General features: G+C 38.0%; 1 protein-coding gene across 1 annotated transcript in view; it reads right to left on the reverse strand.

Moving 5' to 3' along the window:
• Positions 1–16,319, reverse strand: part of NALCN (sodium leak channel, non-selective) — a gene marked incomplete at its 5' end in the record, with an annotated part of 33,520 nt that extends 17,201 nt beyond the window's left edge. Inside the window, 13 exons of the mRNA XM_010081414.1 lie at positions 249–342; positions 5,268–5,366; positions 5,451–5,571; positions 7,409–7,515; positions 8,186–8,290; positions 9,452–9,619; positions 11,448–11,579; positions 11,687–11,807; positions 12,172–12,228; positions 14,064–14,186; positions 14,354–14,445; positions 15,711–15,780; positions 16,218–16,319. Of these exons, the coding sequence (XP_010079716.1) occupies positions 249–342; positions 5,268–5,366; positions 5,451–5,571; positions 7,409–7,515; positions 8,186–8,290; positions 9,452–9,619; positions 11,448–11,579; positions 11,687–11,807; positions 12,172–12,228; positions 14,064–14,186; positions 14,354–14,445; positions 15,711–15,780; positions 16,218–16,319 (1,391 nt within the window). The remainder of the gene's footprint in view (positions 1–248; positions 343–5,267; positions 5,367–5,450; positions 5,572–7,408; positions 7,516–8,185; positions 8,291–9,451; positions 9,620–11,447; positions 11,580–11,686; positions 11,808–12,171; positions 12,229–14,063; positions 14,187–14,353; positions 14,446–15,710; positions 15,781–16,217) is intronic.
• Between the last annotated feature and the right edge of the window lie 5,024 nt (positions 16,320–21,343).

Raw genomic sequence — 21,343 nt, forward strand, 5'->3', positions numbered from 1 at the left:
TGCAAATATTTTTCATTTAGAAATCCATTTTTTCATTAAGGCTTATCCTAAACCCATCGAAGCACAACCTTTTTGGGGTTGATTTTAATAGTCTTATGCAGAGATCTGTAGTTGGAGCCTGTTTCCACATTAACTTATGCACAACCTCCTAGTGGCCTCAAGATTACAATTTTAATTTGAATCGCAGACTCCTGGGGAATTATGAACACCAGGGCTCAACATGAATAAAATCAAAATATCTTTGATACCCGGACGAGGTGGGAGATGAAGAGGCTGTGCTATCTTCAGTCTGCTTTTCAGATCTTCCCATCGTCTCTGATCTACAGTCAGTAAAGCTGTTCCCTTAATAAACAATGAGAAGCGTATAAAGCTTTTGTCATATAAAAGCTACAACATTTAATGCTGCAAACATGAAAGAAACATTCTCTTTGGTGTCTGAAATAAAGTTACATACGCAACTCTCCTTAAATAACACACTGTTTGGGTAACGGAGTAAAAGTACCAGCCTGTACTCAAGAGGATTTCTGGATGCATTAGCTGTGAGTTTCTGGGACTCAACTCAGCAGGCACAGTTGTTGCTCTTTGTAGCAGCAGCCCAGCGTGGGCAGTGAAACACTGCAGGAGGTCTTCCATTTGACTGAACATCATTTGCCAGGAAGCACCATTTTGAAGAGTGGTCGATTTTGTCTCGACTTTGCTGCAGAAAATCCTGCGGCTTGTCAGTGCCGCTACACTTTCTCGGGGAACGAGCCCTCTAGGAGACTACTGCCGCTCTCCACAGCTCTTCTGCTTGGGGTGTACTTGAAATACAATAATAGCATGCTATGAATCTATAAGAGCTCTCCACAGCGGAAGCACAAGGAGAGGCGGAGATACACCTTTAGAGCAGACGGTGGTAGACAGTAATATGTGTAAGTGTTTTCATAACATAGGAAGAAACAAGCAAACCCCAAACAGAATTCAACATTATTTAAAATGACCTTCAAAACAAAATTAGATCCTCATCACTTCAGAGAACTGTAAAATCTCATGGAAGGAATCTGGAGCTATAAAAACAAGGGAGACCTTTCCAAGGTAAATGTCACAAGCCTGTCTCCCAGACACTTGGCTGCTCCCACAGTTGGCACCAAGCTGCACTGAGCTGAGCAAGGGCTGCTGCGATCTTTGGGGCTCTTCTCGGCATGGGCTTGTGTAGGTGCTGGAACTGTGGCTGGCTATGTGACTGATAAGGCCAGGAGAGCTCCTTCTCAGTGGACATAATCTCTTCATGGAGCTGCATCCCCCAATGGAACCCTGGGAGGAGTGCCTTCCAACACGATGTGGACAAAGCAGCAGATACAAGGATGCCTATTACTCATGTCAGGCCCGACCATACTGTTTAGAAATGCTTAGATTAAAAGGCAACCAAATGAGTGTGTCTGTTTTATACTCCTGGAGAGCTCTCACTGCAAAGAAGACAAAAGGTGGCAAAAAAAGCGGACCTTTGGAAAATTTACAAATTATGCCAAGTCATTTTGTTCATCAGAAACTACCACTTCTACCAATGGGATCATTATATGGGGACCACAGAGCAGAGCTTTGCGAGTGGGACTGCTGCTGGAGGAGCTGCACTTGCATTTGGGCTTCAGCTCAAAACTGACAGATAATCTTTGAGTCAATCATGTCTTCACTGCCAACTCAACACGCGGCACTTGGGACTTGCGACAAGTGATGTGCAGGGGTTGTGAAACAGGGGGTAGTGGGACGCTTTGGGCAACTGCCCTGTTGCTGGGACAGTGGAGGACCCAGCCCAGAGCCCCCTGTGCTACTTCCCAGTCCAGTCTCTCCAGGCGTGCAGCTCTGACAGCTCACATGAAATGCTACAGCATATCTGAAAATACTTTTTTCTTTGTTTAGAAAATTGTTTGTTCTCATGTAAAATAGTTCATTCAGTAACTGTCTGACTCTGACCCTCCTCACCAGTGCCTGACACTACTGTAAACATGTATCAGCCACGAACTTTCTAAAGCCAACAACTACTTAAAACACCAATAGCTTGGTCAATTTTAAGAAGATGCAACTTAACTTCACATGGTGGACTGTTTTGCTCTCTTCTTTCTGGACTAATTGCCAGCCTTCTGTCTACCTTCACTTTTTTTTTTAGTACCTGGACATTTCTTCACTCTACTTGAATGTTGATTGTGATGAGATTTTTTCCCCCACTACATATTTAATATATTAATTGTTTCAACTCAAATCTGAAGAAGTTTTCTTTTTCCTATCATAAATACACAAAAAGTAACAGGCCTTCAGGAAAAAAGAGAGAAAAGCAAACATTACATGCCACAGCAGCTACCTGAGGTTACTAAGAAAAAACTGGAGAAGCAGAACCAGATGACATTACCCACAAATGATTTATACTTGCTGCATTTTTGGTATCATGCAAATTCTACGGAAATATTGCATTATTTCCCTGTTCAGTGTAATTTACAGGGAACTGCTACTAGTGAGTAGCTTTTCTAATGTTCAGAATAATCCTTTCTCTGTATTCAGATATGGAATTGAGGGAGGAGAGCATTCATATCTGAAAGAGTGCCTGTAGCTTGAGGAACACATACAAGCAGAGAAAACCACCTCAGAATGATAAATGTAAAAATCAGATAATAATGGGAATTCTAATTCAGGCCCTACACCTCAGACTTACACATGTATGCTGGCAGCTCACTCAGGGGCAATCTGGGCTATGATGAATTGTTTAATTATCTCCTGCAACCACAATGTTTATAAGCCTCATGTTCACACGTTCCTGTTCCCTCTTGTTTTGAATCACAGTGAACATAAACAAAACTTTCCATTTCCACATGAGTTTGAGCTGGCCTGTGTCTTCAAAGCTGCATATCTAGGAGGAGGGAATGAAATATGAATGTGATATGTGGTCACATATAATTAAGGGCTTTTTTCCCTGGTTCATGTTCACATCTCAAACATTAAAAAAAAAAAAAAGCCAAAAAACTGGTGAAAGTTTTGCACTGATATTGTGGATAAATCACTTCAAAAGTAACCTATGGGTTGGCCCAGATCACCTTATTCCATAGTCAATGGTTGACTACACAGATGAATACTGTATTATGAGTTAATGACATCTCACTAATTTGTGAAAGAAATCTCACAGACTGCCTTTGCTGGCAACAGGCTGACACAGTAACTTGAACTTTTGGGTGACTCCTACGGAAAGAGAGGGAACTAAGAGTGAAAACACTGGCTAGGAGATTGACAGCGCCTGGGCCTATTGTCACAAAAGCACAGTAAAGTTCATATCAGTAAGGGTCAAAATCCAGCTCCTCCAGTACCTTTTTTCTATGACAATGGCCAAAAGTAGACACCTGTAGGTGCAGCAAGGCAACCCAGAGCAGCAAGTGGCTCCTGACGATTCTCCACTGCCCAAAGAGCTGTCTCAGAATTCGTCAAGATACATTCAAGACCACATGCAAAAGTAAAAGGGAAACACACTGCTTCCTCACTCCTCAACATCACATGCCCCACATCTCAACAGGGTAAAGGAAACATGTTTGATCAACCATGATCAAAAGCTTTTTAAAAGCAAACCCCAAAATGTGATAGTTTTTCCTCTCACTTATACTCAAGCCTATGAAAAGGTTTTTGAAGAAACTGACCTGTGTAGAAAGTGTAAAGGGTAATGAAGAAACGATTTACATGATAGAAATGTTCAGCTAACATCTGAATAGAGTTTCATGAACTATGACATACATGACAGAAACATACATAGCTAAATACATCATAGCTATAAAAGAAAAACATTAAAATAATTTTAGTATTTCAGACAATATTTTAATGACCTGTATTTTAAATAAAATTACTTAATTTTTTTTTCAAGACTTGCTGAAAAATATTTTTTACTCATTAGTGTAATGCTGAAGCATTTGAAAGAAAAGTAACGTTACACAGCTGAACAGGAAGGGGCAAAACATCTATGAAAATCCATTGGGATTTTCACACTGGAGAAGTCTCAACTTTGTTAATTCCCTATTCAAAATTTAGTGAATAAGAAAATAAATGAATAGCACATTCCTCCTTCTTCTCCAGAACAGAGAATGACTGCACTTCATCTCACCAAAATTACACCGGAACCATGCAAGTATAAAAATACCTTCTCAGTGGCAGGGGTTTAGGCTATTTATTTGGCTTACACCCTGTTTGACTAAATTTCATGATGCCTTCCTTGCCCACACTAGACACACGGTATTGTGTGGCCCAGCTCCCTTCCAGGAGGAGCCAAGTGCCTTTCTTGAAGGGCAAACTCAACAGTTGTGTTTCCTACAGGGTTTGGACCAGGGCCATAGTAGGGTCCTTGCCGGCACCCAGTTTGTCTCCAGCACCAACACACTGGGCTGTCTTGCATCCCCAGGCCCCAGAGCCCACAATCATTCTGTCCCTCCAGTGCCATGAATGATAAAAATATCACTCTAGCTAGCTGCAATACAGATATCTTATTATTTTGGGGCACTTTGAACTGAAGGATGATAAAAATGAATAATTACGTCTTGGTGCCAGAGGGGCACCACAGGAGGCTCAGAAAAAAAAGTCAGAGCAAGGGCTGGGCAGTGTGTGTGCTGCAGTCCCACCCAGAGGATGCTATCTTTAAGCAGCGTAGAGATGAGCTGCTCTGTAACAATTCACCTGGGGACAAGTTTTTCTACTTTTCAGGGTAATCCGCAAAGCCCATGTGAACTGCAGTTTTTTCCCAGAACACTAGCTACTTTTTTGTTTGAATGATGGACAATTAATTTTACAATGTACTCTGCTGTTTGCCAGGAAAAAAGCCATCCATCTTTAGTTTGAATCTGAAATACTGTAATTCCAGGGCTCTAATGAGACCCCTTAGTCATAACACATACAAGCATAACACGTCTTTCTACCTGCCACTGCATGTAGGCCTGCATCAAACTAAAACAGCAGAATGTGAAGCATCTGTAAATACATTGTGCCTTAGGTTCAATCTCCATCTTGCAACATGGCTGCATTATAAATAAACTCAGACAACTTTAAAAGAGCATGTGATGGATTGCTATTATGTCAGGCTTGAGTTTTTTAGCAAATATGAATCAGGTGCATCTGAAGCCATACTTGCAGGCTTGTAGAATGTAAGATTGGGAAGTCAGTATAAAACTATAAAAGGCAGTCTTACTAGGCAGTGCAGACGTTGTAATATCAATTTGAGGTTTCTTACAGAGCCAGTTCTACACATGATAAACTACTTTGCTTAGTACCTTGTTTTCATTGAAATTGGCGATGACAACTCCAACAAAAAGTGTCAGTCCAATCATGCAGCCAAGGAATACAAAAACATGAATGTAGATTCCATGGATCTGAATAGACAAAAATAAGACTAATCACTAAAACAAATCAAAGTATGTGTTGTAGAATTCAAAGACTCTGATGTGTTTCCTTACCGGCCCAACGCGATGAATAATAACATCTCGGACTTCCACCCAGCCTTTTAATGAAAGAACTTCGAATAGTGCTAGCATTGCATTCCCCACATTGTCAAAATTAAAATTCCGAGGATTTGCCCTGAAATGCAGGACACAAATAGGTGTAACTTAAGCAATAAAGTTCTTTCTAATTGTTACCTTGATTCTTCATAGTCTAACTGACATTTAAATATCTTTCCAAGTTGGTGTGAAAGCCTCTGAAACATATCATTCAAAGTTCTGTCTCAAGAATAACAAAACAATAGCAATAGCAATAAATATGTACAGCATAATTTTTCTTGCTCCTATGTATGTTCTGTTACTCAGAATCTGACTCACAGCACGGAAGCTTATGACACGTTGCTGCATTTTAGTGTTTTTGTGAGTGAAATTAGCAAAATACAGCATTCATGAAAAAATGGATCTGATGGCATTGGCCAGATTCTAAAATAAATTTGCCTGAAGGAGACCAGTCTCAAATCCACATAAATTATTCAGACTCCAAAGTCAGTGAGATAGTTTAGAAAATGTTTTTCCTTATTTCATTATCATCAAGAACTGGTAGCCTAAATAAAAACTTACTGAGAAGACATCACCATCTTGTTGGCTCTCCTATACCTTATGCTCTGACCTTTTGTATCAGTTGAGATTCAAGAGGATGTTTCCAGCTGAACATTAAAAATACCCTCTTTGGGCTGGGTTAGCACATTGCTCTGCCTCTACGCTTTGAGACATAATCCAAGGACCCCAAGGAATGTTCAAGAATTTATAAAAAAAATAGCTGTATTCCAGAAGAATTGTTAAGTGTTTGGTGCTTCTGAAAATCCAACCATTCAGTGAAAAAGCAAGCTCTCAGATGTAGCTATTTAAGCATGCTCCTTATACTGACATCTGTCTCTTGAAAATCTGGCCTGACACAGCCAACAGGTGGTATAAATGTCCTTGCGGTAAAACATTTTCCTACAATAACAAAACATTCCCCAAAGTTTACAGTTATGCTGATTAGGACAGTTTTTGCTTATTTCTGGATCAAGCTGAAGAGGACTGAATTTGCTTACTCAAGGAAGAATTTGTCTGAAGCATACAGAATCAAAGACTTCTGCAGATGTCAGAGTTTCACTGACTGTTCAAATCACAGTATATTATTTCATTAGTGTAGGATGGCACTGAATCTACCACTTCTGGTACATCCTTTATCCACGCACATGTCAATTAAAATAATTGTGGCTGTTTAGCTGATTTTGCAAGATGTGAACCAACTTAAAAATGTAAACAATTAAAGAGAGGTTCTTTTGCCTGTTCAGGTGCTGGGAAATATTAAATGGACTTTATCAGAATACTACTAATAAACATAATGTTAGCTCTTAAATAATTTTTTACTGTACTGTTGCACCAGATGGACCACAAGGATTCCTTGCATGGGAAACAGGAAGAAGCTAGTAGCTGGCAAGGTTGACGGCCATACAAGAAAAAGGCTGGTTCTAGGCATGATTTGCTCATTGTTTTTTTGTGGGTAGCTGTAGGCAGGTTGATTTCTATTTCTTTTTCTTCCCCTCTTTTCCTATTTATTCTTAGTTTATCGTGTTGAGGTATGGCTCTCGGTATGTTTTCATAACAGTACTAAAGCACAGTTAAGTGATAATCTTAGTTCAAGCCAATAAATCCCACTGTAATAATAATCAAGTCTAATTCCTAACTAGGTTCAGTACATCCTGGTATATTTTTCCTTTCTGCTTTATGAACAGAACAGCATGTTAAGACTGGAAAAGTGTCACAAATCTGTCTTTTTACTAAATATACCAGTATTTTTACCCTAAATATCATCTGACTTACAATAAAAACCTTCCATCAGTAGTTTAATGTCATGGGATTGGAGTTATGCTCTACACCAACAGCTGAGTTTCTGAAGAAAGATAGGCCAATATGTAGCAACTCACCAGACACGTGGCACCCAAAATCCAGGTTTCTTCTCTCCAGGTCTTAGCTTTAAATTGAGATTTTTGGAAACACTTACATTTATTCTGAAGATGCCATGACAATCTTCCTATAGTGAAATAAATCACAGCCTGAGATTAAATAATGGCCTGGGAGAGATGCCAAAATGCCAATATAGACAGCACACTTGCCATGATGGGCAAGCAATGTAAGCAGAAATTAAGAGTTATTTACAGGTATGGAATTAACAGTCATGGACCTTTACTCAAAGCAAAAATGCATCTTAGGAAATATTCAAAAAACCATTCTCCTTCCAGGACTGAGAGTGCTTTTCATTTTGCAAGACCTTTCACGTCTTTCCTAAAGACCACTGCTCCCTTTTTAATGACGTTTCTCCAAATGGAGTAGGAAACACCATTAGCTTTCTTTCTGTAACCTACACAGAATTCCCAGTGTTAAGGACCTTTAGCAGCCTAACCTGTTTTTTAGCTGATGACCTAGGAATGCAAAGGTATATTCCATGGTTAACTCCATGTGACATCCAGTCCTTTGTAGGTAATCCAGCATGAATTTTACAGCTTCTTCAGACAGTCCCAAATATTTGGACTTGCCCTCACTTCCTCAGTCCCTTATCACCATTCCCTCCATCATCCTGCTTCTCAACAAGAAAGTGACCAAGACCTCCATCTCTCAGTTGGTAGATCTGCCCCACTTGCTTTCCCTAGCAGGCAGAAATGGCACAGCATACCATTACTTTGATGCAGGAAAGTGGTTCTTACCCTGGAGATGATGTGTGGATCATTGCATTTAGCCAGTTTTCCAGCAAACAGCTGCACTCCAAAGCTTGCGAAAACAAGCATTAATGTCAGCAAAAGAATAGAAACCTGTAAAGATGAAGTTAGACTTGTCAAGCCCTCCTCCTGCAGACTTGAGAAAGGGGGTCAGATCCTTCCATGAAGTGCAGGGAGAATTTTGTTGCATACGCCTGGAGATAAGGCTTTCATGACTGACACGTTACTTTAGGTTCTGATCCAGTAACCAGGTGCTGTGTTATTATTAATATTATTATTATTATTAACATAGCATCTAAGAATTCTAGATAAGGATCAAAGCTTCTTGGCGCTCAGTGTATAACCTTGCTAAATTCTGCATGTATAAGAATTGCCATTCATTTTAAAGAGAACTCTTCAAGTACTTAAATATGTGCTGCTTCTGTTTTGCTGAATCAGGCTTTACTAATTAATCTGAATAAGCCATTGTTAGATATTTAGATCCAGAACAGCTACAATAAAGATAGGCATGAGCAAATTACGATGTAAATATCTTTAACAGGATACAGTATCTATGAAATGCTAACTAGCTTCATACTTTTTGTCCTTGTTCTATTACTGTCTGCAAATATTTTGTAGCTTAGCTTTTTATAACAACCTGACCTAATACAGTATTCTGATCAGGAATAAAACGCCTGTTGTTTAGGCTGACACTTAGGGAAAGCTGGGTCCCAAGACAACAGATTAGGTTTTGAACAAGCAATCACAGAATCTATTATTATTATTTTATTATTACTACTATAACAGCATAATCATGACTATAATAATAGCAACAATGACATAACAATGAGATCCAGATCTGCGATGAACTACTACATTGCTTCTTAAAAAACTCAGAAACCAGGTTTACTTTTGTTCTTGCAGAGCTGCCATACCCTGCTTCTCATCTTCTTTCCCCAAATAGAACCGTGAATAAGAGGTAGATTTCATTTCAGTAGTCCTCCTATGTAATTATGGCCAAATATATACTGAATGCATAACACAATTTATAAAATAATTATTACAGCAGCTTTATTCAGTATAAATGTAAATGAGTTACTTATACCCCAAATTTTTAACCTGTCCTGGGGTCAACTGCAGTGCTAGCTAGCTACAATGAAAAGTAAACAAACAATGGAGAAAAGATTAGAAAACATAAACCTTATAGTAAAATGGTATCTTATTTCCCCTCCATATCTTCTTTTTAACAACAAGAACAAAATAATCGGCACATACCAAAAAGATTTCCTTAAAGCCACTAAACAGCTCTCGCACCACCTTCCTCATCTGAGGAACCAGTTTGAAAATTCGAAGAGGTCGGAGGCAGCGGAGTACCATTAAGAGCTGAGCTCCAGATTTGGCAGGGACATTCTGAGGCATCCAGCAAAGGAATATCAAGCTTACCTTGAGGAGGCAGAGCAGAAAAAGGCAAAGAAGGATTAGGCTTACAATGTCTTACTTGACATAGACACAGCACAGAAGGAGTGCTACATATATAAATAAGCACTTATCTTCCTTGAAATTGAAGGAAAAACTAAGGCAATAAAAGCCTAATTTAAAAAAAAGGACTTGGATCTCCTGTGCCCTGGCTGACTGACATAACTAATGGGCATCAGCTTCAGCCTCTGCCTTCCTTTCCCTTTGACTCAAAATCTCTTCCATTCTTTTCAGCAGATGGAACAGTTCCAAAAGAAGAAATCAAACTGGCTGATTCAGAGCAGGAACACAAACTATACTCTTGGAGCAGGCAGCATCATATCTCTCCCCACTTCTCATTTCAAACCGAGATTCTATCCTGAAACTAGATATCCTTACCTGAAAAGTCTGTTAGCAGGTTCCTTGACAGTTTTTCCTTCCACTTTGTTACAGGCATAACTAGTTTTGTCATCATGTGGTTTTATTACACGAATATTAGAAGTTCGAAAGTGTTTTCAAGCAGCATAGTAGTGTTTTGTAGCCTGAACAATCTCTGACAGATGGCTACTGCTTATAAAGGCTGTTAATTACTTCTTATTTTTTAAAAAGTGTTTATAAAGCCAATGTTATTGTAGGGGGACAGAGGTGAGAGTGTTACAAAGAGGTAAGTGCACAAAAAATGGAGGATCAAGTTGATATCACCAATATGATTTAAAACATAATACTATTTGTTAAAAACAGCAGTGGTAAAAAACAGCCGCCCCACCAAAACAAAAAGATTTCCCAGTGCTTCAGACTTTCTTTCATATTCTTTTAAGACCACCACAGGCATATTTGGAATATCCAAGCTACACCACCTAAATTTTCCTTCAGACAAGCAGAGGGTTTCAGAAGGATTTCAAGAAACTAATGCACATACCGACTATGCATACTACAGTAGCAGTTTTGTATAAGTATGTGTATTTTTATTTATGCTAACAAAGGAATCTTTGATACAAATTGATCTTGACAAATTTTATGCAGCACATCTGTCTGGTGGATTAATCTCTGAAAGATTTAATCTAAATCCATCAAAGCAATTTTGCTTAGTAATTTCTTCAGTTAGAAAATATTTCATACTGTATGATACTGAGCACTGGTTTTGACACATTTTGTGGTGTTTATTGTCATATGTGAAGAGGAAATGGGCCCCCTTCTCTTGTATTTGAATGGAATGCAAGAAATTTCCGGGGTACAAAGAAAACTGTAGAACAATTTTTCCCTGAGAACCACTACTGATAGGTATGGAATATAGAAAGATGCTGCTTTGCTTTCTTTCTGCTATAGCAACACAAGCAACAAGGATGTGCCCTTCTGTCAAATGGCAGAGGCTTTTAAAACACCTTTTATAAAGGAGGAGAACTGTCAAGAGGGGAAAAATCAATGAATGGCTAAGAGATAGATAAAATAACGATTCTGCATAAAAATGTTGAAACAAAGTCAGAGATCTCGAGCTTACTTTGGAATGAAATGACATCTGATACTTAAAAGAGATCCACAAATAAACACTTAAAAGGGACTACAGAATGTAAAACACACACAAAGTTGCCAGGCACTTATCAAATGTCAGTGTGTAATTTTTAAATGTCTAAGCAAATATTTGTACACATACCTGACAGGCCTGCACATGAGAACAGTAGTGTTTGTACACGTATTATACTACTGGATTTGCACCAGAGTGCAGAGCCAAACTTTTTAACATTACCAAACATTTATATATCCAAAGATATGAAAATTAAGAATGCTACAAAAACCTCCCATGAATATAAAAACTTACAAGATATATAAATATGTCCATAACTCCTCCAAAGTCCCTAATAACAGCTGTTGGTGTAAAAAACAAGCCATCTGCCATAATCTTCAGATTAAGCTCAATGCTCATGAATATTACAAAAACATATTCAGCAATCTGAAATTCAAAAGCAGAGCAGAAAACAGACATAGTTTAGGAATAGGCAGTGGAGAAAAACAAGTTGTCTGTGCTTCATTAAATGTAAAATGATTCACTGGCAGTACCTGGAGTGTTGGAGCATGCATAACTCTTCTAAAGGGGGATTCAAACATCATGGAAATGCAGGAGCATATAGTAACAATGATCATGACCCAGTCCAGGTAAGTAACCAAACCCAGCAAGTCACTGTGAACAATACATAAGGATAACCATTACAGAAATTCCAAGAGTGCTCTGTCCCTTGTATTGTGTCTACACCACAGTTAAGCCCTTCCCTACAAAAAATAAATTAAGCTGCAGAGTGTCAAAGATTTCAGTATTTCAGAAATGTGTAGTAAAACTACAGAAATTACATGCAAGTGAAGAAGGAAAGTCTGGTAAAAAAATCCTCATCCTATTCATCCTCCTCCCCAAACAACTCCATGGAAAGAAAAACCTTTTTGGGGAAAAAAAAAGAAATACATGTGCATGCACACATACACACATGTGCACTCACACACTTATACTGCAGGCTTATATGACCAAGCAAAGTTACTTTTGCAGTGCTTACTAAAGCTGATGGTATTTGGTATTTTTCACAGCTCCAGTAACAGGATCTGTTTTAGAACTATAAAAAGAAGAAAAGATATAGTCATTTACATTTTATTTTAGTCAATATTATAATTACAGCATGCATCCATCACCTCAAAGTAATTTACATCCAAAATCAAGGCTACATTTTATCTTGGCTTAATTTGAAATGTCTCAGTTTCATTTAATTTTATGCAATTTTAGTGAGATTATCAACACCGCTGGTATCACTGTAATTCATGGCCTACCTGTAATTTCTCTAACAATTCTTTAAACTGCCAGTTTTTTGGATGTTGTTTTTGTAAACAAGGGCTTGCTGGTGGTGAGTGGGGAGAGGGGAGAATAACCTGCTATGGAATTTTATGTTCTAAAGTGCTTCCTTGAGTTCTTTCTACAAAACCTCTTGGACCATATCCTCAGTTGACACAAAAAAGATCCTTCCACAAGCCCTATGTCTTTTATGACTCATTCAAACATTTCTGATTAATATTTCTAGGTTCTCCACATCTGAATTTCATGTGAGATCGCTGTGCTTCGCCTATCATATCCAAACACCCATTAGGCAGTCAGAGAGAGTGAGAACCACTCTGTAAGTAACAACAGTGTATCTAGGTGACGTGAGTTAAGTTCCTGCTCCAGCAATTATTTAGCCTCTTTATGCAAAGTAGAATGGTTTCAACTGGAGAAACTACAAGAATCCCATCCAAGAAGCCTCCCTTGCCCCAGTGGTTAGGGACACTTTTTACATATCTTTCAAATCTTTGTAGCAAATGGTGCCAAGATAGGATTTGCACTGAGGTATCCCACACCCCATGTGAGGGCTCTAGCCATTGGGATGTGAAATTGCCATCACTTCCTCGCTGAGCTTAAAGTGAAAAATGGACTGACTTGCCTTGAGGCATTACCACCAGAAGAGATTTCATGTTATGAATTACAAGAACGCAAGATGTGTACCAGGAAAACAAGAGGTATCTTCCACAGGCCAGGTTCACCGCCTTACACCAGTCAGTATACAGAATATACTGGTTTTGGTGCCTTCCCACTGAACCCAGTGACTTTTGTCTCTTCTTAAGCTCATACCTCTTCCCTGCATTGTATAGATTGGCATTCCTCAGCCTTTTTTACTAGAAGAAAATATGTATCCTATCAGTTTGAAAAAGATCTCTAGAATATCTTACTTGGCAACCTGGGTGGGACAATGAATAAAGTAGGTAGGTTTTAAATAAATGAAAAACAGACTGTTTAACAAAATCAGTTTACTCTTATAATGGCAAATATTTTAATTAAACTGTTTTTAATATAAATATCCTGTTACCCTTGGGCACTTCACAATGCTAACAGGCACTGACATGTATTTGGAAACTGGATGTGAATGCAAGTTTGTGTGTTTTGTTTTGATGTTTTAATTCACAACTGCTTCATGGACCAGCGAACCACAATCAAGTTATCAGTTGCATCGAAAAGTAGGCACCTATCTCAAGGATGTACTTCTACATAGGTGGCAGAACACTTAAATACCAATATTGTAAAACCAGGTATCTAACCTTCCTGTTGTTCTACCTAGAAATAATTTGCTGAAGGGCACAGAGAACATAAACCATTACCCTTTCCTCTCACTTCATGCCTGCAGTTTCCTCACAGTCTTGTCCCATCTCAGCATCGCAGACTCTGCAAACTTGTCTGCCCTTACACAGCATTTTATTGCTTCCTTTCCTCTAACAGCAAGACTATACCACAGGCAACTGACTGCCAGCTCATGTCGTGACCACATTATATGCAGTTTCCCTTTCAAAATAAAAGTTAGACCTAGATTTTTGAGGACATGAAAGTAAACACTTGTCTGAACCAATTGTTGACATGGAATAAACTTACGCGTTAAAGCGAGCTCGTACCACCACTCGGCAGAAATTCCTGAACCTGTGCTCACGACCAACTATGAAAAGTGGTTTATCAAAATATGGATGATTCTCTCGCAGCTCCTCCTCTTGGACTTTCCTTTTCAAAGACAGAATGTAAATTCTTAAGTGATATACATTATACTTGGCAAAAATATCCCTTACACTTCATTCTTTTTTCATCATGATCATCTCAATACTTTTTACTTCATACAGAGAATACTTAATACAGAAAAGTGTGCACTCAGACTTTTGATTTTTAAATACCTTTTCATTTCAGCTTGTTCTTTTTTCTCTTGGATCATCTTTATCTCACTGTCTTCTCTCTGTGCATTTCTGTACCTCACTGTGTTGGAGTGCTAGAAGCAAAATGATTCTTTTTAAATAAGGTCTGTGGGTTGTTGTTTTTTAATGTTTCAGAGGAAAGCAAGATACGGTATTTTACATAGAAAGATTCAAATGAAAAATCATTATTTCCAAATGCACTGCACGTCAACTCAGTCAAGCATATTGTACAGTATTTTCTATCTACAGCACAAGGCTGCTTGTTTTCATCAAAGCAAATTTCAGTTTTAATTTCATGCATTAAGTCTCAACCAATGCAACTTTTAACTTTAAAAGCAAAGGTCCTGTAAGCTCAGCTGATCTCTCTGAACTGGAATGAATACTATCAAAGTTACTATGGGTAAAGACTGGGAAGGAAAAGCCTTTAGACTCTTTCAGCTTCTCAAGCCTGCTGCATGTGCTGATGGGCAGCCAGTTGTGCAGAACATACAGTTAGTGACTGCAGGGTGCAGGGAGAGGGGAGAGGGAGGGACGATGGGTGCCTGAGCTCATCCAGGGGAGAGTACAATCAGTAGTACTATTCTCGGAGTTAGGTGAGCCTTTGGAGCACTCCTGGAGGGGTAATACTGGGTGTTACCCTTACTATTGGACACAAGGAAAGCCACATTTGCTTTGAAAGATTAGTAACCTACAGTTTCTTTCTACCACCGTACAGGGTAATTCATTAACTACTTCTTACACAGTTCTTTTTAAGCATGAAGCACATCTAAAAAATGACTATCACAGTTTGGAAACGGAGGGACTAATATGACCCCTTGAATTTTCCTACTCACAGACATCCACAAAATACTATTATGAATGTACAGAAGTGAAAACGAATGAAACTGCATGAAACTACATCACAGTGAAATTCCCCGTTTTAGTCTTTGTCCTTTTGTCTGACAGTTCTTGTGTTTGAAAAATATTGTTAAACTTCCACTGGAAATTCTGAAGTGCTGTTTTGCCAGCTGGAGTGATTTGTGTAATTCCAGAGTAAAGCTTTTTAAGGTATCCTGTGTAGGAATTGTTGTGTTCCTAGTGTAGTGTCTACAGCTTCAGTGAATCTGTCTCAGCAAGTGTTTCAAAACCAGTAAGTCTATCAGTGAAATAACCACACAAATTACTTTGAGGATAATTCTAATGCAATTATAGTATTTGTTTTATGATTTCAAGACTGCAAAAGACAAATTGTAAACAAGATCATAGAAAGACATTAGTCTTACATAAGCATTTATTACATAGTACATATTCTTATTTCTTATATTCTCAGACTAAAACCATCAATTCTATGAGGACTTACATCTTGAGTCAATGTTTCAAGAGATTTTCCTCTGCTGATTCGCTGGCTGTTGGAACCATGTCTCAGTGACCTGAAACAATCATAATCAATTTAACGACACATCTCAAGATGAAATTTTGACCTTTATAGGATGGCCATTATAAAGCACTGCTCTCCAGCCACCCACTATCTCAAATTCTTATCATTTTTCTCTCGCTAACATCAGAAGCTTATATGTTCTTCAATTGTTTTCAATCTGGTCTAACATAAGCCAATTTCTTTCCTCTGATCTTTAAATTGATAGCTTTGTAGTTGGTGAAGGAAATGACATTTGAAATAAAAAGGCATTTTTTCCATTTATACAGTACAGTGAATTTCATTATGGTTACAATGAAGAATGTAGAATTTGGTTCTTTGTACAAGTAAGTAATTTCAGTTTTTCACACACTAGGTATTGCTCAAATTTAATTCTTTCTGTCACCTTTATTTTAAGAATATTTTAAAACCATTCTTTTTGTCCATGTTTACCTGCGTTCTTGTCGTATATGATGCTGGACACTAAGTATTGACCTTTCCTTTGCAGGCTGCCCCTCAAAAGATCCGCTCAGCATGCGTTGTCTAGTGCAGGCTCTACAAAGAAATATAATGATGATGTCACAGAGTTTTCCACATAAATCACAATTTCTGAGGTAGTGCGTTCAGACAAGGCAGCTTGGCTTTCTGGGAAGCAAGTGCACAGCCTAAGAGACAATAACAATACAACAAAAATGGACTTTCCATAAAAACATATTTCCAAGGAAACGGCCCCCGGTCTGCAACATAACCAGCCATCTTATGCACCGTTTGCATGTCTTAGCAAGGCCTATCTTTGAGTTTTTTTCAGTTTGCCATAGAATTTACGGTCCCTCAAGGCTTCACTAAGTGTGAAAAGAGTCATGCAATGCACTTATCATCTGTAAAACCAGCCTCTCAGCAATAAAGAGGGGAACAGTGCAAGTACAGCTGTCATTTTAGGGCAGCTCCCTTTCAGGGCTCTACGTGGCAAAATATCTACGTACACACTCAAGACTTACAGCATATCTTTGAGGGTTTTTCTGCATAACTGGGATCATATATGGTTTAAAATGAAAAGCTGCACATGGCTGATATCCTGTAATATGAAATGTCTGCTCTCTGGGAATGTATTGAACTTGCAGCATTTTGTTGTGTGGGTTTTTTCACTTGTTTGCTCATTTGTTTCATCATGCTTTTGCTGAATTTTGGCAAACACATTTTACACTATTTTGGCATAAATTAATATTTGTTGGTTAGTAAGTGTGCTACAGCTAAACAGAGCATGCATATCTTTATTTTGCTGCTACAATGAAATGGATTTGCTTAAGAAAAAGAGAGGTTTCCACTAAAAGAGCTCACACCACTCTGTCAATGGCTAAGAGACGGAATGTCATCTTTGGAAAAACATTTTAACTTTCCAGGAATGCTGCAATTTTAAGTTTACACAATGCATGCCTTATTGCTCATTTTATGCTATGCAATCATTCAGAGAAACTCACACAAGACCCAGTTGGTAATACTTCATACTTTTTAATGAATTGAATCTACTTTTTAAAAAAAAAACATGAACAAAACTGCATGCTATTGGAGTGACCACTCTATTCGCCAGTCTGCTGTGAGGCTTGGATAAACGCTGTCCTTGACATCATGGAATGACCATGCTTGATCGCAAAAGGCATCCCAGGCACATTCTTCCTTCACTATGGCTTTGTTTTTCACTCTTCTTTGCTATTTCTCCTTCTTTTGGAGAACATATAAATGATCCAAAGGGAGATCTAGAACAAAAATGAGAAGCACAGAATGCTTGTCACTGTCATCACTGCCAATCACACTAGCATGTTAGAGAAATACATTGTGCTACACACATTATTGCATTAGGTTACACTACAGTGAACTGAAACATCATGCCATTTAAGAAAATTATTGTATATCTCACAAAACACAGCTTTTGTTAGACAAATTATGAACATTTTAATACCAATGGATTTTAAGCATTCTGTTACGGAGGATGAGACTACATAACACCATCATAAGACAACAGATATCATTTGAATACCTGTGTAATCTCCTTGTAAAAAAACAAAAACAAAACCAGAAAACCCAAACAGATGAAAATTATTTCCTAAAATACCTAACTCTATTAAAATCACAGTCCAGGTTTTCCTAGCAGAGACAATGGGAAGTTCAGGGGTCTGACTTCTGTATAGAGGTTTCTCGCTGTGACAAAGAGGGTGACTTATCCTTTTTCCTGTAAGTATGAATTATTATGCTCTGCTTTTAACAACTAGAAATTTTTTTCTTGACATCAAAAAATGACTTCCACATAAACTTTTCATGTCCTTTTACACGGGTTACTTGAATATCAAATTACATAAACTCTTAGTGTCCATAATAAAAGAGAACATTAACTGCTCAAACAATAAATTCTTTACCTAACCAAGGGGCTTATTTGATTCTTAATGGTATAATAAAATACACTTAACCATATACTATATAGAATGGGCATGCATAAAGAGTAGCATCTGTAGAAAGACTGTCAGGATTGTCTATGATCTCTGCCTATGTTAGATTCCTAAATCTGTATTTAGAATTTATATCCATTGCCTCATTTTCAATACCTCTGGAAGCCCTGCAGCTCCTACTGAAGTCAACAGATAAATAATGAAATGCTACTTTTACAACAGAGTGATCAGAAATTGTTATCAAGTAACTGCAAAGAAACTTTTTGCATTTTCAGAGACAAAGATGCTGTGCTGAAAAGGCCATGGTAACTTTTGACAGCCTCTCTCCTGGCATCATCCACTTGATGGGAATCAGTGCCTTAATCTTCCCTGTATTAGCTCTTAGTAAAAGCCATGCTTTCTTTTCCTTTCAACTCAGGAACTGGATTTTTTCAGTTGTTTAGGCACTGAGAGTTGCACATCTTAGGGGACTTTTGAAAAAGAAGGCAGGTGCCATGAAGTTCTCAGAATTGCAAAGTTGTATATTTTAAAATCTACAAGAGGATTTTACTTCTTACGGTAGACACCTACACTTACGTGCTTACCCTTGGCTCTACATGTAAGCCACATGTGCAGGCTTAATCCGTGGAGATGTAGGACTCAAATTGGTTGTACAGAGGTGGCTAGTCCCACCTGGGTTGTCTTGGAGTATTTTGCCTTGTTTCTAGCTGCTGCTCTGGCAAGGTATGGGTCCCCTACAAATTTCTGTCTTACCTGCCAACCTCAAGAGGATGTCTTGGACATCCTCTGGCATCTCATACATTACTAGATGTCTGTATGTGGGCAATTTCATTGAATTCTTGGTCAATTAATTTAATTAATGATGTTTGGAAGATACTCAAGTAACCATAAAGTGGGCATCTACAGACAAAGCAGTCAGCCAAAGATCTAACTGGGCTCCACTGCCTGTATTGACTAGACCTCTACTAGCTCAATGACAGTGTCAACACTTACCTCACAGGCAGATCTGGTAATCTGGAGGTGAATCCCACACCTGGGACAATCACTGCATCACAGTGTTAAAAATCAGTGGTTTGCAAATTTGACTTCAAAATAAATGTTTTCTTGACTTGATACGTCTTCAGATAACTGTAGCTGGTCAGAATCTTTGAAGCTTTCTTCAAACAATGCAGGCAAAATTAACTTTTTTTTTTTTTTTTTTTTAGTTAAAATTGTCCTTCCCATCTTCCTATACCACCTCTATGAAATATTAGATAGGTTCATGTTCATTTGTGGAGGAAAGAGGAAGTTATGGAACAAAGGAGAGGAGACAAGAAATACGCCAAGCTTCTGGATTTTGTACTTGCAGAACTCTGAACACAGTCCAGCAGCTGCAAACTACATGCTCTAAATTTGCCTTGAAAAGCACAAATGGAATAAAATATCCTGAAAAAGGTTATCAGAAAGCTGGGCTACAAGTTAAGACCATACAGAACATTATGATATTGGAATACTATATCGTTAGTATTACCTGCAAACAATGATGAGGTCCAAACTTTTGAAGACCTTTAAACTATTTCATGCTTAGGAATCCCTGAAAAATAAGTAGTGAAGTGGTTGTTCAAGTAATATTCTTTGAGCTAATGCAAAATGTAAAATGTTTTGATCAATACTTCAAAATACTATACCTTTCATGACTATTATGAGGTCTCTTGCAGATGGTGTGCATATGGCTCACTCTTGGACTTTTTAGGGAGGCATCCTTTCCGCAACAAGCATTTACTCATCTTCTTGCATCCCAGTATAACACTGATTTGTTGTTTTTCTGTATTATTTTAATGGGTGAATATATGTGTTCTGTAGTAACAACTTATATTACTGTGTACTTTTGTCCTTGTTCTCCCTGAAACGTGCTCACACTGAAATCTTAGCCATGTGGTATGCTTCAGTAGAACACTCAATTATCAACATCATTCAGGACTGTTTTCACTATGACTCTCTGTCCTCACTAAATCTTTCTATGCTGTCATTGTACTTCCATCCAACTTGGACAACATGGTTAAATGTGACAACCTAAGATTCATGGTGAATCCACCCGATAGGTGTTCTAGTGTTTCTCTCTTTCATTTTATAAATTTAATTCAATAAGGCAGTGTTTGAATAGAAAGCAAAATGCACATTTTCACCATATCTACACTACTTTTATTTGGGAAAAATATACTATTTTTTAAAGAAATCTGAATTTGGGTGGTAAATAAAAATAATTACTATTGAAACTTGGATAATTTATGGTTTTTATTTTACATGTTTTTTCTTGTTTCCTTCCATATGTCTCTAAAGGAAAAAACAGTCACTTATTTTCTTTGCTGTCTACTCAGTCTATTGAATTATGGTAGCATACTTTCTTCCCTTTAGCCATTTCTTATTCTCACTGTCATTCTTACTTTGCTGTTTCAGCTCTTTCTCTACCAGATGCTTGTATAATAATTATTTTCCTTGGATTGCAGAAGAATTGATAGAATCAATGGAGAAGAAGGAACCTCAAAGGGTCATCTAGTCTATCACCTATGTCAACCTATATCTACACTATTCTGGGCTGATGCTTGTCTAACTTCCTTTTCCATACCTGCAGCGTTGGGTTTTCCACAGACCATTAACTCTATTTCACAACAATGCTTTCTATAACGTGGTCGTCAGTGGGCACAAAACCCATAAAACAGAGTAACTTCTTACCACTGGATATATATATTCCAGTACTTCTTTCCATTTGTCTTTGCAGGAGGCAGGTGAAATCCAATGATGTCATACACTTGAGATTTAAGCAGGTGGTGAATAAGTCTGGATTTTGCTCCTGATAACAGCAATCATCATCTGAGCTTAACTAGAATATTTGTTCTGAGAAATGCATGATATGAAAGCCTGGCATCTCACAAACTGAGCTTACCTGGAACTTTTGTTCTGAGAAATGCATGGCATCAAAGCCTCACAGTTATGAAGAAAGAAATCATACTCTTAAGATAGAAAATACAAAATATATACAGAGAAGCTTGTTCTAAATGATTTAGAACTGTCTACTGCAGGCAAAATTCTAACAAAGGATACCAAAGGTATGCCTTCTCTGATGAAACGACTCGCTATATGTGGGCAAGTGAAAAGCAG

This window comes from Pterocles gutturalis, unplaced genomic scaffold (assembly GCF_000699245.1).
Source record: "Pterocles gutturalis isolate BGI_N339 unplaced genomic scaffold, ASM69924v1 scaffold24319, whole genome shotgun sequence".
Classification (NCBI taxonomy): domain Eukaryota; kingdom Metazoa; phylum Chordata; class Aves; order Pterocliformes; family Pteroclidae; genus Pterocles; species Pterocles gutturalis.